At 44.4% G+C, this 17,000-nt stretch overlaps 1 protein-coding gene, 6 non-coding genes and 1 pseudogene across 7 annotated transcripts; 5 read left to right on the top strand and 3 right to left on the bottom strand.

The window, feature by feature from the left end:
- Positions 1–464: 464 nt before the first annotated feature.
- Positions 465–1,238, top strand: LOC116891701 (annotated as a pseudogene).
- A 5,826-nt stretch (positions 1,239–7,064) lies between these two features.
- LOC116893668 (DNA-directed RNA polymerases I, II, and III subunit RPABC4-like) lies at positions 7,065–7,523 on the top strand. Its single transcript, XM_032895383.1, has one exon. It carries the CDS (start codon positions 7,112–7,114, stop codon positions 7,349–7,351), a length of 240 nt encoding a protein of 79 aa, XP_032751274.1. The 5' UTR covers positions 7,065–7,111; the 3' UTR covers positions 7,352–7,523.
- Positions 7,524–11,742: 4,219 nt separating this feature from the next.
- Trnav-uac lies at positions 11,743–11,815 on the bottom strand. Its single transcript has one exon. It is a non-coding gene; the product is annotated as a tRNA-Val (tRNA).
- Positions 11,816–12,083: 268 nt separating this feature from the next.
- Positions 12,084–12,156, bottom strand: Trnav-uac. The gene has a single exon. It is a non-coding gene; the product is annotated as a tRNA-Val (tRNA).
- Positions 12,157–12,398: 242 nt separating this feature from the next.
- Positions 12,399–12,484, top strand: Trnar-ucu. Its single transcript is given in 2 exon segments — positions 12,399–12,435; positions 12,449–12,484. It is a non-coding gene; the product is annotated as a tRNA-Arg (tRNA).
- Positions 12,485–12,903: 419 nt separating this feature from the next.
- On the top strand, positions 12,904–12,986 carry Trnal-uaa. The gene has a single exon. It is a non-coding gene; the product is annotated as a tRNA-Leu (tRNA).
- A 1,439-nt stretch (positions 12,987–14,425) lies between these two features.
- On the top strand, positions 14,426–14,498 carry Trnak-uuu. The gene has a single exon. It is a non-coding gene; the product is annotated as a tRNA-Lys (tRNA).
- Positions 14,499–15,675: 1,177 nt separating this feature from the next.
- Positions 15,676–15,748, bottom strand: Trnaf-gaa. Its single transcript has one exon. It is a non-coding gene; the product is annotated as a tRNA-Phe (tRNA).
- Between the last annotated feature and the right edge of the window lie 1,252 nt (positions 15,749–17,000).

The raw sequence follows: 17,000 nt of genomic DNA, 5'->3' as shown, positions 1-17,000 counted from the left end.
AATAGTTTACCTCACCCAGGACCTGCAAGGGGGCTCCATGAGGAAAGGCATTTACCACTAAATTTGATAATCTGAATTCAATTCCCAGAACTCACATGGTGGAAAGAGAGAACTGACTCCCATGGATTGTCCTCTGACCCCCAGGAGCATGCTGTGGTAAGCAAGGACATTCACATATGCACACACTAAATAAATGTGATAAAGTTTTAAAGAACAAAATAATACTCAAAGCACAGTCCACATTCCATTTGGTTTTGATGTTGTACTTTTCCATAACAAAAATATTTCCTCCCCAGGTGACAGAAGTAGAGGAAACCTGAGCCAATGGAGCAGAACACGTTAAAGCCGGGTGCAAGAATTTGTTTTTGAAGGACTAATGGACGCAGCCCCAAGAGCTGAGTGTGGTCTTGTTTCTCTTCTCATTCTTGGTATACACAGCAACTGTGCTGGGCAACCTCCTCGTCATGGTCACTGTGACCTGGACGTCCCGACTCCACACCCCCATGCACTTCCTGCTTCACAACCTCTCTGTCTTAGACATCTGCTTCTCCTCTATCACTGCTCCAAAAGTCCTAATGGACCTTCTCTCAAGAAGACAGACCATCTCCTTCAATGGTTGCATCATGCAGATGTTTTTCGTCCATCTGCTTGGTGGGGCAGACATTTTCTCTCTCTCTGTGACGGCATTTGATAGATACATGGTCATCTCCAAGCCCCTGCACTATGTGACCATCATGAGTAGTAGGTGATGCACAGCCCTCATCGCGGCCTCCTGGGTGGGTGGCTTTGTCTACTCCATCGCGCAGACAATTGCGCTCCCACTCCCCTTCTGTGGACCCAATGTTCTTGATACTTTCTATTGCAATGCCCCACAGGTCCTCAAGCTCACCTGTACCAGCACCTTTGCTCTGAGGTCTTAATGATTTCAACCAACGGCTGTGGTTTGTCTTTCTGCTAGTGCAAACTTGACAATGCTAAGGTCACACATAGAAGAGGACAGGAGAAAAGCCATCTCGACCTGTGCCCAAATGACTGCAGTCACTCTGTACTTTGTGCCCTGCATTTATGACTATGCCAGGCCCTTTACTGCCCTCCCCATGGATAGAACTGTCTCCATCACATTCACTATCACCATTCCTGTCCTCAGTCCAATGATCTGTACCCTGAGGAACCAACAAGTGAAGTCAGTCATGAGGAGACTCAGGAAAAGACTTGGACCTTCCAAAAAGGAGGTCTAATCCGTAGACAGCGTTTTTCTTCCATTTTCTTCCATTTGCTTGGTGGAGCAGATGTTTATCTGCTGGTGTTGATCCTTACTGCACAGTGGGGTCCTCAACACTCTAGAGACAGTCGTCTTTCTAGGGCTTCCTCACGGTGAGGAGGTTGCTGACAACATAGAACCTTAAACATATAAATCGCCGGTTCTTGACAAACCACAGGGTAGAGATCAAGCCATTGGTAGACATCATTAAGACCTTAAGAGCAAAGGTGCTGGTTCAGGTGAGCTTGAGGACCTGTGGGACATCACAGTAGAAACCATCAACAACATGGGGTCCGCAGAAAGGGAGCAGGAGCAAGAGAGAGAGCTGCACGATGGAGTGGACAAAGCCCCCCACCAGGGCCAGGAGAGATGGCTAAGCAGTGAAGAACCTTGCTGTTCCTTCAGAGAACCTGAGGTCAATGCCCACATCAGGCAGCTCACAACACCCATTATTCCAACTCTAGAGGATCTGACATCTCAGGCCTCTGACAGGCCCAGAGACACACATCCATGTAACAAAAGATAAAATGTTAGTTAGCTCTTAGAAACTCAAATGCTTCTAAGTCTCAAACACCATGTTTTATTCATAAAAAAACAGAGTCCAAGAGAAAATTTGGTCCTATTTGATAAGGGTGTTATTTTCGTTTTGGGATTGCTGGTTTTTGATTGGTTGCTGGGTTAGTTGGCTTATTGTTGTATGTGTAGTGCTAGGAATTGAACTTGTGAGACTTTTTTCCTATTAAAAGGGGCTAACATACCAAGGGCCAATAGTCCATAAACATCCCCCATCTCATGAAATCCCTATGTGTCTGTCTTTTCGCCCAACATCCCTGAGACTTAACTATCACATCCTTCCCTTTAAGCTGATTATGAATTAGGCAATAACATCCTATTGTGAAGTCATGTTCCCACCAATGAGATGAGACACAGCCAACCACAATTAACATGACAACTAACTGAGTTTCCCTCCCCAGTGTGCTTGCTTGCGGGGTTTCAGTTATGGCACACTTATAGTTCGCAACAGTGTACCCTTTTTACAGAAGGAAATTGCCTTTCAGGGTTACCTTCACTTTGTACATGTACTTTGTGTGACACCAAGAAATCTTCTTTTCCAGCAACCCTATGGCCTCACACACGCTGGGCAAGTACTCTGCCACAAAAGTTTTCTGTAGCTCATGACTTGATTCTTGAATTGTGGCTGCACAATATATTGTCCAGGCAATAATCGATAAAATGATCTCCCAGGAACCCAGAGTAAAGTTTATAAAACCCAGCCACTTCTCCTCACTTGAAACTAATGGAGCTGGTTTTCCTTTGGAAGATCTCCACTCCATTTTCCTAAGGAAGCCTCTAAACTGCCCCTTTCAAAAGGCAAGAAGGAATTCAGATTTCATCAAAAATGTCCTATCTAATTAACGCTGAAGGCATGGCTAGGTCTGAGATGTCTGGTTCTTAGATAAGTACGCATTCCACTACCCCAGCTATCTCAGACGCAGGTGTGGGATCTGAAACAAACTCACAAAAAATGAAAGAGCGAGAGGAGGGGGAACACTCTTCTCTGTTGCAGTATCTGAAAGGGACGTGGTTGCCCTTATCTGACCAAACAGTACGTACTGTTTCTGGTACTTGCAAAACTTGTCACTTTACAGTCATTCAATTCTAACCAGCCTTCCGGGAAGAAAGAAATCCTACCCTGTCCACATTTCCTTAGCGTGCCTGATGTACTTGTGTACAAGAGATTGAAGCTAAGGAAACAAACAAAACAAAAAACCTCCTTTCTGAAAGCTAGAGGTACCGACTGCCCTTCCAGAAGGCCTGGGTTCAATTCTCAGCACCCACATAGCAGCTCACAACTGTCACTAATTTGAAAGTCCATTTTCCACTTCACCAGTCAAGTCTGTTGTTCACTCTGCTGTCTTTGTCTGAAGAAAGAGAGGACAAGGTCTAATTCTAAAGCTGGGCATGGTGGTTCTTGCCTTTGATTCCAGCATTCAAGGGACAAAGGCAATGAATCCCAATGAGTTCCAGGCCAGCCTGGTCTACATAGTGGATTTGAGACTGGCCAAGGCTACAGAGTATGACTGTCTCAAAAAACAACCTTTAGTTGTTAGTTGTGTAGCTAAACATGGTGGGGGGGGAGTCAGATGTACTAATTTGATTTATATGAGTGCTTGCCCACATGTATATGTGTATTGTGTTGGTACTGGTGCTTGGGAGGTCCGAAGAGTGTATCAGATTCCCTAGACCTGCAGATGCTTGTGAGTTACCACATGAGTGCTGGGAGTTGAGCCCAGGGACCCTGCAAGGTGCTCTTAACCATTGGGCCATCTCTCTAGCCCCTCTAAGCCCTTTTGATAGACATTTCAAAACCTGTGTTGTGAGTTATTTTTTAAATTACTAAATTAGTTGCCTTTGAATCAGCATGATAAAACACCACCACCAAAACAACTCAAAGAAGAGAGAGTTTATTTGGAGTTTATGGTTCCTGAGAAATACAAGTTCATCCCCATCAAAGCAGAGAAGTGTGGCAGTCACCAGTCGTGGTGGCAGAAACAGCTGGGAGCTCACATCTTAGCCCATAAACAGGAAACAGAGACAGAGCTCGGGGATGGTGAAACCTCAAAGTTCACTCCTAGTGATGTAGTTCCTCCAGAAAGGCCATAGCTTCTACACCTCCCCAAATGGAGTAAGCAACTGGGGGCCAAGTATCTAAAGGCCCAAGAATTTAGGGGGACATCTCACTCAAATCACCACAATCACTATTCTTTGGCAATTACATACATGAATATAATGTGTTTTCATCATACATACTCCCATTAGTGTCTCTTATCCCTGCCCCACTAACCACTTCCTCTCAGCTGCTTTGATATTTCCCTCCCTCCCTCTCTTTCTCTCTTCCCCTCTCAATTCAATTAGCACTGTTTGCAAGAACATAGATGGAAGTTACTCATATATTGACTGCACCGCTGAAGAAAATGACTCTCCTCTCCAGGTAGCCATTAACTACCAAAGGACTCTCAAGGAGAGGGGTGGGATCTCCCAAGGCCCTCCCTGATTGTGATGGTTTGGATGAGAATGGCCCCTACAGGGCATATATTTGAATACTTGGTTCCCAGTTAGTGGAACTGTTTGGGGAGGATTAGGAGGTGTGGCCTTGGAGGAACTGTGTCACTGGGAGTGGGATTTGAGATTTCAAAATATATGCTCTATCTGAAGTGCTCTCTCTCTCTCTCTCTCTCTCTCTCTCTCTCTCTCTCTCTCCCCCTCTCCCTCCTCCTCCTCCTCCCTCCTGCTTGTGGATCAGGATGTGGCTCTTACTGCCTCCATGCTCCATGGCTTTGCTCCACTCTCATGGACTCAGATTAAACACTTTCTTTTATGCATTGCCTCAGTCATGGTGTCTTGTAACAGCAACAGAAAAGTAGCTAGCACATCCATCCATAATTGAATATCGAAGGGAGGAGAGAAGGGAAGAGGAGGAAGAAGAAGAAGAAAACAAAAAGGAGGAGGAGAAAGATGCCCCATCTGAAGGGAGTCGTCACACCCAGAGAGAATGCTGGGAAACTTTATTCACAACTGCAAGGACAAACATGACAATTGCCATAGCAGACCATACAGAATGGACTCAACTCTGAACAAAGTAAACATGGTTACCACTTGGTTTGTTGGCACCATTTGATCACTTGTCCTGCTCACTGACTGCCTCAAGTATCATTCCTCTTTGAATAATTTGTATACCAAAAAGAACATAAAAATAACTAACTCTCAAGGTTACAGTCTCAAGCAAATCTTCATTTCTTTAACAAAGTAAAACGATGCCTTTGACTTCAATGTTCTCATTTACTGAGGTACAATTTACATACAATAAAATTTACCCTTTGTTGTATATAGAATTCAATAGAGTCTGAAAGATATATAATCAAAGCACAGAATGCTCCCATCACTTCAAATGCTTTCCCTGTGTCTTCTTGCAGTGAATTCTTTCTCCCTTACCACCCTCTTCAGACACAGACAGAATGCCAAAAACCTTATTCACAACTGTAAGGACAAATGTCATCATTGCCACAGCAGAGCATACAAAATGGACTCAACTCCAAACAAAGTAAACACAGACAGAAAAGGGTATCCAAGGAGCAGAACTGAAGAAGGATGCTAATGGGTACAGTTATCTGGAGGGGACATTAAAGGTCAAGGCATTCTGACTGAGCTGACTGACGTGAGCAACATTGCTAACATTAACAGAATCTAGAATCATCTAAGAGACAAACCTCAGGGATATCTGTGTAGAGGTTTCTAGATGAGTAGGGAAAAATCACCCTAACTGTGGGTGTCACCATGTCACACGAGGAGTCTCAGAACAAATAAAAGGAGAAAAGAAGCTGGGCACCAAGCAGCGTTCTCTTCTGTGTGACTCAGGGTGCAATGGGACCAACAACTTCACTCTGTGACTTACAGAATCCTTGCTGAAGGCAGGCAAGGTGTTCAGATATAAAGGGGGCAGAAGGTTCAGTGACTGAGACTCAGAGGTTCCCAGCATCCGCATCAAGTGACTACAACCACCCGTAATTCTAGCTCCAGGGGATCTGACACCCTCTTCTGGCCTCCGTGGGTACTGCACATAAATGGGGCACATAGAATTATTTTTAAGATGTGGGAGAACAGTACATGAACCAAATTTACAGAATTCTTGCTAGAACTCAGCTAACAGAGCCTTAATTACTTTCCTATTGCTGTAAAAAGATACCAGGACCAAGGAAACTTATAAAAGAAATCATCTAATTTGGGGCACATGGTTCCAGTGGGTTAGAGTCCATGACCATCACGGCAGAGAGCATGACAGAAGACAGGAATGGGGCTACTCATACTGGAGCAGTAGCTGAGAAGTTACATGTTGAGGCAATGACCAGGAGGCAGAGAGGGAGTAACTAGAAATGACATGGGTTTTGACCTCAAAGCCCGCCCCCCAGTGACATACCCCAGCCCACCAGGCCAAGCCCCCTAATCCTTCCCAAACAGTTCCACCAACTGAGGACCAAGCATTCAAACACACGAGCCTGTAGGGCCCATTCTCATTCCAACCGCCACACTACACTTGCTGTGAAGAACCCAGGAGACAAGAGGGTCTCTCAGACGCTTCAGTCTTTGAAGACCCTGGGGATCCCTTGGGTCATCAGTGATTCTTTGTTTCCTTCCCTTCTTTCTCTTCACCATGCCCTGAAGGGTGATAGAATTTTTCATGTACACAAAAAGGAGTTTTTTCGTATATAAGTCATATCTTTGTGTACTATTTAACATTTTTTGCCTGACGAATAACCATGAAGATTTTTCTCCTGTACCTTAATACCTGAAAGCTTCTGATTTTACATCTTTCTCTATGATAAGTCCCTTTTTTGAAGCTTAAACATTCTCTAGTAAGGCATTCTCCCACAAGTAAATTTGTGCTTTGTTGGAAAAACCTTCAAAGAGAAGACCCAAAAAGGCCCTTTCTTCATTTGATCAATGAAACCGAATTACAAAGGAACTTGAATAGAAGTTACTTCATAAGAATATCAAATTTTTTACAATAACACGATTTAAAAGTATATTGCCTCAGAAACACATTTGATTCAAGTAAGTGAACGACGGGCCTCGGGAATTTTCCGACTGTCTCTCTGTCTGAATTCTAGTCAGGCTTCTCAAGTCACTTCTCCAGTAGGCCTCAACCCTTGACAACACAAAACTGAATGAGAGCTGGAACGAAGGAGTGACCCAGCCTAGCAACCCAGGGATGGAAGTCAAGAAATCATTCAGGGAAAAGGCGTTTGCGTGCTCGGAGGAGGGACGCTTTCTGGAGCTGTGGAGGCACAAACAATGGACACCCAGAAAGATGTTCAACCACCAAAGCAGCAGCCAATGATATATATTTGTGGAGGGTGTCACTCCGAAAATGAAATAAAATCCAGGGATCCAATCAGATGCACAGAATGTGGATACAGAATAATGTACAAGAAAAGGACTAAGAGATTGGTGGTTTTTGATGCTCGATGGAACAGGGGAGTTGAGGAACGTCTTCATACATTTGCCTCGTTGATGTTTCTCTTTAATGTATAGCATTTAACTTAGCTTACTTAATGACTACAACTGTATACCTATGATTTCATTTTAGAAATGCCAATTGTATTTTAATACTCTGTATAAAGGAAATTTTGGGTCAGCATACGACTTAATTTATTGTTCTTGTAATTCCTCATACAGTGAAGATTAAAAGTGTTTCCCCAAACCAAAAAAAAAAAAAGAAAGAAAGAAAGAAAGAAAAAATCGTTCAGGGGAAGTCAAAGAGCCTGAGAGGGGGATAAGAGATCTTTAAGAAGGACGGAATGGAGAGATGGCCCAATGGTTACGTCGTTTTTGCAGAGAACCCAGATTAAGGTCTCAGAAGCCACAGGGAAGCTCACAATCGTCCAAAACTCCAGTTCCAGGGGATCCAATGACAACTGCTGGCCTCAACAGGCGCCAGGCATGCATGTGGTACACATACATATTTCCAGTCAAAACATTTCATACATGTAAAATAAATATAAATTAATAAATAATTTTTGAGTAATGGCAGTGGGGCTGTAGAGATGGCTCAGCAGTAAAAACTTACTGATTTATCAGGAGGGCTGGAGTTTCAATATAGCACCCATACTCCAACTCCAGGGGATCAGTCTACAGGCAACTGTACACATGCTGCATGCACAACACAGAAAGAATCAAAACTTAAAATGAAAATAAATCTTTTCAAAGTTGGTACTGCGTAGGATATTTTTTAAATGAGGTAGAGAAGGAGGAGGAGGAAGAACAGCTAACTTACTGGAGATCGTAGTGCCAGATACCTTAGTTTGTGTATTCATTACTTTGTGCTGACAAAGTGCCTGGCAAGGACAGCTTGAAGAAGAAATAGCTCGTTTTGGCTTGCAGTGCAAGAGTAGAGTCCATCTGGTAGGGCAAGTATGATGGCAGGAGCTTGAGGAGAGCAGCCACGATGCACTTGAAGTTGGGACATCAAGAGCGGTCAATATCAGCTTGGCTGACTTTCTCCTTTTTATTCAGCTCAGGAATCCAGCTATGAAATAATGCCTCCCACATTTAGGGTGTGTCCTCTCCCCTCAATTAACCTATTATTAACACCCTCAATCAACCCCCTCATACAGGGGTTTGCAGGATGATTCTAAATCCCATCAAACTGATGCTCAAAAGCAACCATCAGAGTTCACTCTATGCTATTGGGACAGAGTGCCTCAACCTTGGATAATTCTCAGTGAGCAAAAATGTATTGGGCGCATGAAGATACAGGCCGGGATGCCCAAGATCCAGGTGTCCCATGTAGTGACATGACTGATGTTTCAAAACCCTTTATAACCAATGTTACTCTGGTCCAGAAGGTGTATCACTCACGGCCTGCACATCTCCCAGTACACCCCATATTTGAAGTGTCATTGTACTAGGAACCAATTTTCAAACATGTGGACTTTAGGGATAGATTAAACTGCAACCAGAAAAGAGAGAAAGCAAAGCAAGAAATACAGTAGCCACGGGGACCAAGTCTCAGGGTGCTTTCAGGGGGTAGGAGATGTGTAATGCCTACACTTTGAGAAGTTACTCCAGTTGTTTGTCAAGTATTGACTGGAGTAGGGCAAGACCAGACATGGGGTCATTGAGAAGTGCTCAATCAATCTGCTGCTTACAAAAGTGTTTACAGCTCTGGCAATGGTCTGGGTGATTCGAATAAGGAGAAAAGATCAATATGTTTGTAGCCAAGCTACAGAGTTTCTCAAGAAGATGAATGCAGTGACAGCCCATGTTGGACGGTTTATGCTATGACTTGGATTATTTCCACCCCAAAATCATATGTTGAAATCTCAACTCTTGGATCCCAAATTGTGATTTTATTGGAAAAGAGGGCCTTTAGAAAGGTGTCCAAGTTAAGATGTAGTCACTAAAATGGACTCTGACCCATTATATATAACTGGTAGCCTTATAAAAAGGGAAGTTGGGACACAGTGACACACTTGAAGGAAAGACGGTGTTAACTGGCATCTCACTGTTCACATCTTGTGTAGGGAGGTATATTGTGGTGGTACCCTGTCATTTCTAGAAGGTACAGTCTCCCAGCAGACTTCCCGGTCCCTTGTCCTCTGCCAGTTTTCCGTCTCCTCTTTTTTGATGTTCCTTGAACTTCAGGTGCAAGAGCTATGTGGAGGTGCTGGGGTCCCTGTAGTTAATCACTGTATTTGACCGGTTGTGATTTTCTGTAAGCGTCTCCATCTGCTGCAAAGAGAAGCATCTTTGGCAAGGGTGAGAACTCTGCGGTTACAAGGACAGGTGTTTAGAGTTGGTTAGGAATTGTGCTGGGCTAGTAAAATGGTAGCGTTAGATTCCCCTCTAAAATCCAAGATCTCACTAGTCCTGGTAAGGAAAATTTATTGGGGTTCTAGCCCTAAACAGAAAACTATAGGCAATTAATGACTACTGAGAAAGAGAGAAAGTGTCTCCCTGTATTTGCTTATCCAGCACAAAGTGGTCACCCCCGAAATGGTATACATGTAAACAACAGTAAACACCCTCAGCGTTATATTTATGTATTATGTGCAAATATATCTTGTGTGTGTGTATGTGTGTGTGTGTGTGTGTGTGAAAGAGAGACAGAGACAGACAGAGATGGAGAGACAGAGGGAGAGGGGGAGAGAGAGAGAGAAAGAGAGAGAGAGAGAGAGAGAGAGAGAGAGAGAGAGAGAGAGAATAAAAATTGCAAAAAAAAAAAAGAGGCCATCAATTCCTGAACAAGTGAAGATAGAGACATGGGAGGGGCTGGAGGATGAAAAGGGAAGGACAGAGGTAATGTTATAGTTTAATTCAAATTTCACAAAAAGGGGACGTGGTGGTGAACGCCCTTAATCCCAGCCGAGGAGGCAAAGACAAGAGGATCTTTGAGTCTGAGGCCAGCCTATTCTACACAGTTACGTTCCAGGACAGTCAGGGTTCTACAGAGAGCTAGCTACCCTGTATTGGCAAAAAGAAAAAAGAAAAGAAAATTCACGAAAAGGAAAAGAAAAACGGTGTAAGTATACAGAAGAAAGAAAAACCAAAGAAGTCAGACCACCACACCAATACTGACATATTTGGCAGCTAGCAGATTAACAAACAACAACAACAACAACAACAACAACAACAACAAAGTCTACAAGGGTAAAAGACCCAGTGTTGATCTCAAACTGTGCAGTGTGCCTGCCAAAACAATAACAACGATATTACGTCTGCGCTGACTCTGTGGAGAGCGTCAGTTCACCAAACCCTCTTGAGAATCATACAAGGGGCTATCCCCACCTTTACAGAGAGGAAAACAGGGACACAACAGAAAGGCAACTCCCCCAAGAGTCACCCCAGACTCTGCTTAGGGACTCTGTCCCCGGGCCAAAAGAAGTTGACCAGCCAAGTGCTGAAATAAATGTCTTTGAGTTATCTTTATCTATCCACCCCCCAACCCCCAGGGTTCAGGAACCATCTCTAAAACTGGAGCAGGAAGAACAAATGACGACGACGCCTTCTGCACGTGAAGGTCACTGCGATCACAGCAGTTTTACCAAACTTGGAGACCGCCTGCCTGGACTGCACCACTGAGACCCTCCCCACCCCAACCCCAGTCCCAGGTTTGGACAGGCTTTGCAAACAAACACGTTTCCCACCCTTACCTTTGTCTTTGCAATATACTTCTGACAGTCTGTGCCAATACGGAAATTGAATGTTTTTACACCGTTAAATTCGCCATCCTTTTAGTTATCATTTACATGCTTTTAATTTTTTTCTGCTCTTATTTTTGAAATTACACTCTAAAAATTGTGCCGTTTGTTCCCGATGGCCACGTAACAAAGCATTTCTAATGTTTAAATCCTCGGTCCAAGTGAAATTTCTGCTACCAAGTGCACCGTAAGGAGATGCACTTGTGCAGAACAGTAATAGGGTACTTCTAGGAGTCACAAGAGAAACTTCTGACAATTAAAACTGAAAGGATTTTGAATCGCTTCCCTTGTGCCTGACATTAATTTCTCAGTACGTACTTTTATATTACTAAGATCAATATGAAGCCAGTAGGCATGTAATTAATCAGCACTTATAGTAGCAACGTTTTAATTATTTAAACGCAGCGGTTGTAGGCGTGCTCCATCTCGCAATGGAAGCAACTTTTAAAAGTGACCCAAGGCGAGTCAGACACCTAAAACCTACTATTTGAAAGCCACGCAGGCACAGTGGCTCCAGGAGACGCAATCCCCTCACCAGCACGTCCCAGAAGAAGCCACGAGGGGGCAGTCTCACTGGCTCCGGGTGCTGGAGGAAACCTACCAAGAACGCCAGCTGACGGGCCATAGATATCCAGACCCAACAGCTGGCGCACAAAACCCAGATTCTCCGGGAGAAAAAAAAATTAAACTGAAATAGCCTTAATAACAAGGAAAAACTTCCAATGGTTCCACTGGGGCTCGAACCCAGGACCTTCTGCGTGTAAAGCAGACGTGATAACCGCTACACTATGGAACCACGTGCTGCAGCACGGCTCTCAGATTGGGTAATGAAAATAGAATGTTTTGATTAAAAGAATTTGATAATGACTAAAACTTTGTAATCTTTTCTTAAAGAAAATGTTTCAAAATAAAGCCATATTTTTCAACACCGGACAAAAAACGGGTGGCGGGTGGTTTCAAAAAGAGGCTCCAAAGTACCATTAAGATGCGTTTATAAGCAAAATTCAATAACCCAGGCTGGCTGAAGAAATAAGTGCCTGAGAAAAATTAACTAGCACACCACGTGGTTCCACTGGGGCTCGAACCCAGGACCTTCTGCGTGTAAAGCAGACGTGATAACCGCTACACTATGGAACCGGGCGGGTGCAGCAGGTGCCAGATTGACTAACTACATGTGGGGCTATGGTGACAGTGGGACTTGGAACCAACATGTTTTTGTTCCCGGAGCGGGGAACTTCCAGCAGGATCTGGGGTTTTCTAGCGCCGCCGCTCTGCTCGCTCGCTGCTGCACTCTCCACTGTTAATGGAGGAAGAGAACTCCACCCCTCGAATCGACGCTCCTGATCTGATGTAGACAGTTCGGAAAAGAAGACACACCTGGCTCTGTGGCGCAATGGATAGCGCATTGGACTTCTAGATAAATGGAGGCATTCAAAGGTTGTGGGTTCGAGTCCCACCAGAGTCGCTTTTATTTTAATAAGAGAGTTGTAACAGAAGAACGAAATACCGAAGTGAGGAAAAACAAAAAGTGAGCCAAAGTCCATGGCTATTAAGACGCCCTCCTAGGCGTACCCATTAGAATGAAAAAGAGAAGTTATCGCAGTCGTTTCCTGTGCCGGTCCCCTTGGAAATATCAGGGATCTTGCTGCTACCACCGGAGTGTTTTCTCAATCACTTTCCAGCGTCAATCACATTGCTATTGTATGCGGAAATGAAGTAACGATCTAGGTGTGACCAGGGTTATTAATCTTCTTCCCCTGTTGCTTTATTTCTTCATTCTTTTGTTTTATATGAGTAAAAAAATAATTTTACGGTTCTTTGGAAACTTTTGAATCTCGCAGTATTGCTCCAGTTGCTGATAAATAAAATCTAGTTCTTTCAAGTACCAGAATGGCCGAGTGGTTAAGGCGTTGGACTTAAGATCCAATGGATTTATATCCGCGTGGGTTCGAACCCCACTTCTGGTAAATCTGCTTTTTCCTTTTCTCCCCTCCAGTACCTATGGACGTTGGGACCGAGGCAAAGAGAGACACCAGGTAAAGAAATATTGCACAACAGCTTACCGCTCCAGACCCAGCCATATACCGAGTATCTTTCTGATGACTAGAATACTGGGATGCGGGGAATTTAAAAATTAAAATTTATAAGTAAAACATTTAAGAAGGAAAAAATAAAAAGCAAGGTCTTCAACTACAAGGTGTGACAGAGAAACAGCAGAAAAATAAATAAGGAGGCTCAATCATCTGGACATTTACTTTCGGGGGCCAATATTGCCGCTTCTCCACTGAAGTCTCTCCTCACTACCTTCGTTCAAGGACAGCCCCTCAGTTAGTCACACTATTAGAACAGTAGTTACTGTCCTCAGAGCAGAACCATGCTGGGACGGAAGACAGACTCAGGATGTATTTGTCTGCGGACCATCTGTTGGGATCAAACCAGACTTGGACAAACCACGGGGCTTTCAAAGTGGGATGGGGAGCGGCTAAATGGAACGCAGCTCAGGTTACATCTCTACGGGTAACAGGAGTGTGCCACACGTGTAACCCTTGATGACACCGAAAGAGCCACATGACCTCTGTGCTCCGGAGCCTAACACTGGTCGGCGCTAGAGACAGCCCTGCTCTGCTTCTCCCAGCGCTGACTCCTCGTCCTTTGTGAATCAAGCTCTCCAGCAGGAGGTGGAGGTTTGTCCAGAGGTTCGCAGGGCAACACTCCCGAGGCTCGTAATCCCCTGAGGCTGACCGCCTTGCCAGGTAGCCCCTCTCCAGGAGTCATGGTGTTAGCATGCTCAGTGGAACTTCGACTCGACAACAGATGTTTAGGGTCCCATAAACTCCTTGTAAGAAGTACCTAACTCGTTTGTGGTTATCCAATAGGAGCAAATGACCCTCAGAGAGCTACTGGGGGCTTAGGAATGAGGTCGGTTCTACCCTACACAGGACCAAGCCTGGGTCTTTGCAGCCTCACGAACTTGCCGAGATCCTGGAACTCAGCGTACGCTCAAGAAATGTCGGATGCAAACCTAAACCCAAACGATGCATCCACAAGGCGCTCTAGAATGAAAAAAAACAAAACAAACAAAACAACAACAACGAAACAAATAAAAGAAAAAAAAAAAACCAAACCTGTAATCAGAAATATCTCCACCAGCTCGGGAGGCCTGACCGTAGGGTCCAAAATATAGGTTCCTCTCGTGAAATACACAAAATAGGAACCTCCAATAATTTTAGTCCTTATAGGCTACATATGATGAGAGAGAGGGAGAAAAACAAACTTGATTTCCTCACAAGCCTACTTTTTACGATTTTTTAGCAAAAGACTAAAGGTTTTCAAGTACTTGGAAAAAATTAAGACTCTAGGCCTACTTTTAACTGTGGATAGACTAGGAAGAAAGCACTCTTCAAGAGCCCGGATAGCTCAGTCGGTAGAGCATCAGACTTTTAATCTGAGGGTCCAGGGTTCAAGTCCCTGTTCGGGCGGAAGTTGTTTTAGGTTCCTATAAACCGGCAGGACCGAACAAATGAAAGACTATCTTCAGTAAGACCCAGCTGTTTGCCTTACCCTTACGTGGAAAAGCGTTCTCAAAAATGAGAACACACCTCATACGGCTGCACTTTGCTTGCAAAGTCTTTGTTACATGTTGCTGTGTGCGATTTTTGTATTCAAAACATCGATATTTATACAACCAAAAATCACGACACACCTGCCATCACAAAGAATGGGTTCTGATGCCGCTTAATAAAGGCGAGGCTTGGAAACCAGGTTACTAAAACTGTATTTCAAATGAAGACACAGAATGTTTAGCTAGGAGCACGACCAGATTCCCTGTGCGCCTCTAATGGGCCCCGACTCGGCTGTGTAGACAAACATTTACGGGACTATCTTCAAGCCCGCCATTGAAACTTTCAGGCTTAGCAAAGGGACAGCATAAGGTGGCGATTGGAGAAACAGACCCAAGACGCCAGCTGGTGCAGCAGGCATGTGTCGTGTGAGCATATCTTCCGAGATAAGCTGCCACCATCTTCGTGAGTTCAACTGTACCTCATCACAGCTGGGCTTGTTGACTGTTGATGTTCTCCTAAAAAACGGGGCCGGAGAGGGTCAAGGTATCTTTGAATTTCCAATCACCCTACCCGATCGTTCATATACAACTCTGTGCATGTCCTCAGAGAGAAGCTGGAGTATACAGCTGAAGGAGACTAGAGGAACAGGGCCATTGAGGAAGCAGGGCCATTTAGGAACCAGGCTGGGTTTCAAACAATGCGGCTGCTTTGGGGTCACCCATGCTCCTCGTCTGTCCTAAACAACCTTAATAAGCTCATTGGTTCGCCGTGGTGAACTTTCATGCAAACGATTTTTTCGTTTGCCATTGGAACAATATGAGGACGGGAGATACACCTTGACTGCTCCCACTTTCCCGGGGCCAATACTCTGTCGAAGTCAGCTTCCACCATATAAGATTTTGAGCCATATATCACAGCTAGGACCCTAACATCTGGTAACTAAAAAGAAGCAAAAGCAGCAAAATCCTTTGCTTGTGTTTTGCCTCACATTTCCAAAGAGGATCTTTGTGTCTTCGCAAGGATGGCTATTGTACTGGAGTGGGGAAAGGAATGTCAAATTCCAAGAGACAGAAACACCCACAAAACAGAGACTTGCTGAAACCCGGGATCGAACCAGGGACCTTTAGATCTTCAGTCTAACGCTCTCCCAACTGAGCTATTTCAGCGAAGATGGTGGTCCTTTCTCCCCGCTTCAAAGGAAATTTAAAGTAAAAAATAAATAAATAAATAAGTTCGGGTCACCTCACTTTCAATTTTTGAATTTTTAATTTCACTTTTAGAAGTGTATTGCCTTTAGTTCTGCAATTTGAAGAACAGTAACAAAATTAATTCCTGTCTTGTCAAGATGTTTCCTGCACGTCCCCAGTTACCTTCCTTTAGTTTCTACGCTTTCTCTACTCTTATCTAGGGTCCCCGGTCCCATTCGTCCCTCACATCTGCTGGAAGGTCGACGTAATTTCCCCTCAATCACCCAGATCTGCCCGAGGCCTGAAAGGTCAGGGTCGCGACAGACTTCAATGTTTGGTCTGTCGCCTTTCAGCAGGCAAACTAACTGAAAGGAGGCAGCAGGAGGGTAAAGTGGAAGCAGTGTCCTGCACCGGCCCGCGAAGAGCGATGATAATGACTTTGTAGAACTTTTTTGTTAGATATGTTTGAATTTCACATATATGTGAGCTGCATTCTGATTGTTTGAACCCCCTTAGCCTCTCTAGTCTCCCTCCCATCCCACTAACCTCTCTCCCACATTCACGTATTCTGAATTTGTTGTTTTGTGTTTCGGTTTGGTTGCGGGTTTTGAAACCTACTGACTTTAACCAGGGCTATCTGTGTGACCATGGATGTAGAACTAACTATCTTTTACAATTTAGTGGGCGCCTCGGTGGCTACAGAACTGAAGACAATAAATGTCCCTTCGCCCAGAATCCAGATGATGGTGATTTTCGAAGAGCCCAATCTCACCCTCCTGTCCCCTTTTCTTTGGTTGAGTGACCAGAGCTGTTCCTTTAACAAATACCAACCAACCAAGTCGCCGGGCCTTAGGCCTGTGGTTTTGAGTGTATGTGTGTCTTTGAAACGGCTCCTTGCCTCTTTCCGCATATATTTTTGTTTTGATTTGATTTGATTTGAGACTTGATTTCATCACTAGAGTCAAATCTCTTAATAATTACCACACACACCTGCTTTCCTGTGGACTTTACTAAGAATGTGAGAGAATTCTGGTCTCGTTTGGTCATCACAGGAAGCCAAGATAGTTATTCCTTTACCTCTGAAGAAGCTGCTGTTAGTGAGGAAGAGGAGATCATTGCGGGATCCTTATGGACCCTACGTGAAGCGTCCTTGTGAGCAGGGTGAAGACCCGGCCTCATACGCCACCTCCATCTTTGTCGCCCCTAGAGGGCGCCTGTCTCATTCCGTACG

The sequence above is a fragment of the Rattus rattus genome, chromosome 2 (assembly GCF_011064425.1).
Source record: "Rattus rattus isolate New Zealand chromosome 2, Rrattus_CSIRO_v1, whole genome shotgun sequence".
Taxonomy (NCBI): Eukaryota; Metazoa; Chordata; class Mammalia; order Rodentia; family Muridae; genus Rattus; species Rattus rattus.
The sequence above is the reverse complement of the archived record's forward strand: the minus strand, read 5'-3'. Positions and strand labels throughout refer to the sequence as shown.

What these genes read in the sequence shown, in the direction of transcription:
- LOC116893668 (XM_032895383.1), top strand. Translation starts at nt 7,112, where the DNA reads ATGGACACCCAGAAAGATGTTCAACCACCAAAGCAGCAGCCAATGATA.